The sequence below is a fragment of the Quercus robur genome, chromosome 2 (assembly GCF_932294415.1).
Source record: "Quercus robur chromosome 2, dhQueRobu3.1, whole genome shotgun sequence".
Classification (NCBI taxonomy): domain Eukaryota; kingdom Viridiplantae; phylum Streptophyta; class Magnoliopsida; order Fagales; family Fagaceae; genus Quercus; species Quercus robur.
The window spans coordinates 81179862-81182522 of record NC_065535.1 but is presented as its reverse complement, the minus strand read 5'-3'; the positions used below and the strand labels follow the sequence as shown (position 1 = coordinate 81182522).

The following is a 2661-nucleotide window of genomic DNA, read 5'->3' as shown; positions in this document are numbered from 1 at the left end:
TGTAAAATTTCAAGAAGATCAAAGATCAATTGCTATCTCATCAAACAAATGTTAAAATTTCAAATTTTTATGATTTAAAATTGTGTATAAAAAATAAGTTTATTGATCGAATAGTAAATAATATCCAATTTGAACGAAATTTGATATACAAGTTAAGAACATAAGGAATATGAAATTTAACGGTTAGATTTTAAAAATTAAAAAAAAAAAAAGATATATAAGAAGTTTGAAAAGATTATCTCTAATTAGTTTGGAGATAAATTTTATTCAAAAGAAAAAGAAAAAGAAAGAAGCAATCACGCACGCATCTTTTAGGCTTTTAGCATTTTTCAACAATATAAAATGTCATCATTTTCAAGAAATTTTTGAAGAGAAACTTTGTTCAACAGAAAAAGAAAAAGAAAATAAAAATAAAGAAGCAAAAAGAAAAAGAAAATAAAAATAAAGAAGCAATCACGCACACATCTTTTAGGCTTTTAGCATTTTCCAACGGTGCAAAATTTCATCATTTTCAAGAAAGTCAAAACTCACTACTCACTACTCAATAAAAGCCCGATAAGTTCACAATAGTGTCACAACATATCATATTACATCGTCGGCTTCTCACTTCTAAATTCTGCTACCCTAACCCTAACCCTAACCTAACCACCTTCAATTCCCACATTCGATTATGCTTTGAAAACTAAGAACTGAAAAAACTGAACAAAAAAAAAAACCAACCTTAAAAAAAAAAAAAAAAAAAACATTACCCATCCAATAATACAGGGGCAAAAATGGAAAAAATCCTGATTCAACCTTTAATCGCAGCTTTAATCTCCTCCTTAATTGCAATTAGAGCTTACAGAAGAAAATCCCTTGACCTTTCCGGAGTTCTTGCTGGTTTCATTGTTATGACCCTTCACATTGCTGTTGGATACAGGTCAGCCTTTTTCTTTTCATTCTAGTTTTCCCTTTTTATTTTTAATAAAACAGTTTAGATTCTGTTTGTTTCCTAAGAAAGTGTTTATTTCTTTTATATAAAAGGTACGGAGCTTTGCTGCTTGTGTTCTTTTTTTCTTCGTCTAAGCTGACCAAGTTTGGCGAAGAGAAAAAACGACGCGTCGATGCTGATTTCAAAGAAGGTGGCCAAAGAAATTGGTATCAATAACAATCTTCAATTCTCCGTTGTTGTTTTTGTTTTTGTTTTTGTTGTTTTAATTAGTTTATAGAAGCGTTGACTCTCCAAAATATCACGGCGTGTCCGACACGGACACCCCGTGACACTCCTGCGGCCTGTTCTTTGCTCGTTGGGAGGAAAATAAAACTTTCGATTTTAGCTATGTTTCAAGAGATTTTAATAATTGTTATTTATTTTGAAATTTTAAAGTAAATCTAAAATATGCCTATAAATAAAAAATATATATCCAATGATACTAATTAATTATCCTATTCCACCTTGTTATGCCTTAATTTTTTAAGAATTGTTGTGTTACCTTGTTCTGTGCTCGTGTCTGTGTTTCTGAGGTTCAATTTTGTTTGAATATTGTGGAGTTATATGCTATTAATTATATTTGATAATATTTTTTTTTTTTTGAGAGTCAATTATATTTGATAATATGATTGTGAGTTTTTCTCTTTTTTTTGGGCCCTCTTCATGAAAAATGTTTGATTCTGTTTTTGCTACTTAGTGCACATTGGACCTCACCGTTTTATAACATTAATTAATTAGACCGTTCATATTGGAGGCTGGCCATCTACTTCTTTAATTAAACCTTGCATGTTTCACATTTTGATGTGAAGTCAACTTGTTCTTTACAGTTCTTGGTAGGATACGGGTAATTATTGGGTACTCTCGGAGTATCATAAATGCGTACTTTCCCCTCTCACATAATTGTGTGTTCCACTAATTAAATTTATGGTAGGACCCACAATTCATGTGAGAGGAAGGAGCACGCATTTATGGTACTCTCGGAGTATTCAATAATTTTCCGTAGGATACTAGTTGTAAAAGAATCATAACAAATTGCTCATGCCCAGAAATGTAAAGTAGATATAGACAATGGTTTTCTCTAAATTAGTTTAGAGGAATCTCCGCTCAGCATGTGGCAATCATATGACCATTTACGTGTATTTTAAGCACATAGCTTGTTAAGTGATTACTTAAAAAAATAAAAAATAGAACTCATTAAGTGATTAGAATAGATCACATGATTATTGAACAAGTTGTTGATTAAAAATAAATGTGAATGGTCGTTTCATAATCCTGAACACAGTGATATTGTAAAGATGAAAATGAATAGGACCAGCATGTATATGTGCTTATGCACAATGTACCTCTGTGAAGCATCTAGAATGGCTAAGCACGAAATTGTTGATTCTCTCTTTGATAAGCTTGTTCCGTGTTCTTTTCAGGATACAAGTTCTGTTCAATAGTGGCATTGCTGCAATTTTGGCTGTGATTGTATGGAAATTGGCCGGATGGCAGGACAAATGTTTGGACTCAAAAGACTCAAGTCTGATTACATCTCTCATTGGTGGCATTATTGGTCACTATTGCTGCTGTAATGGAGACACTTGGTCTTCCGAGATTGGGGTACTTAGTGAAGCACAACCTCGCCTAATTACAACCTTCAAGGTTAATACTCTCTTGCTTCAAAAGATTATCTGTATTAGTTTTTCTAT

At 32.0% G+C, this 2661-nt stretch overlaps 1 protein-coding gene across 1 annotated transcript in view; it reads left to right on the top strand.

The window, feature by feature from the left end:
• The first annotated feature begins 531 nt into the window (after positions 1 to 531).
• LOC126715286 (protein PGR) overlaps positions 532 to 2661 on the top strand; it is a 3440-nt gene continuing 1310 nt past the window's right edge. Inside the window, exons 1-3 of the mRNA XM_050415825.1 lie at positions 532 to 919; positions 1024 to 1137; positions 2392 to 2614. Coding sequence (XP_050271782.1) covers positions 774 to 919; positions 1024 to 1137; positions 2392 to 2614 — 483 coding nt within the window. The 5' untranslated portion in view covers positions 532 to 773. The remainder of the gene's footprint in view (positions 920 to 1023; positions 1138 to 2391; positions 2615 to 2661) is intronic.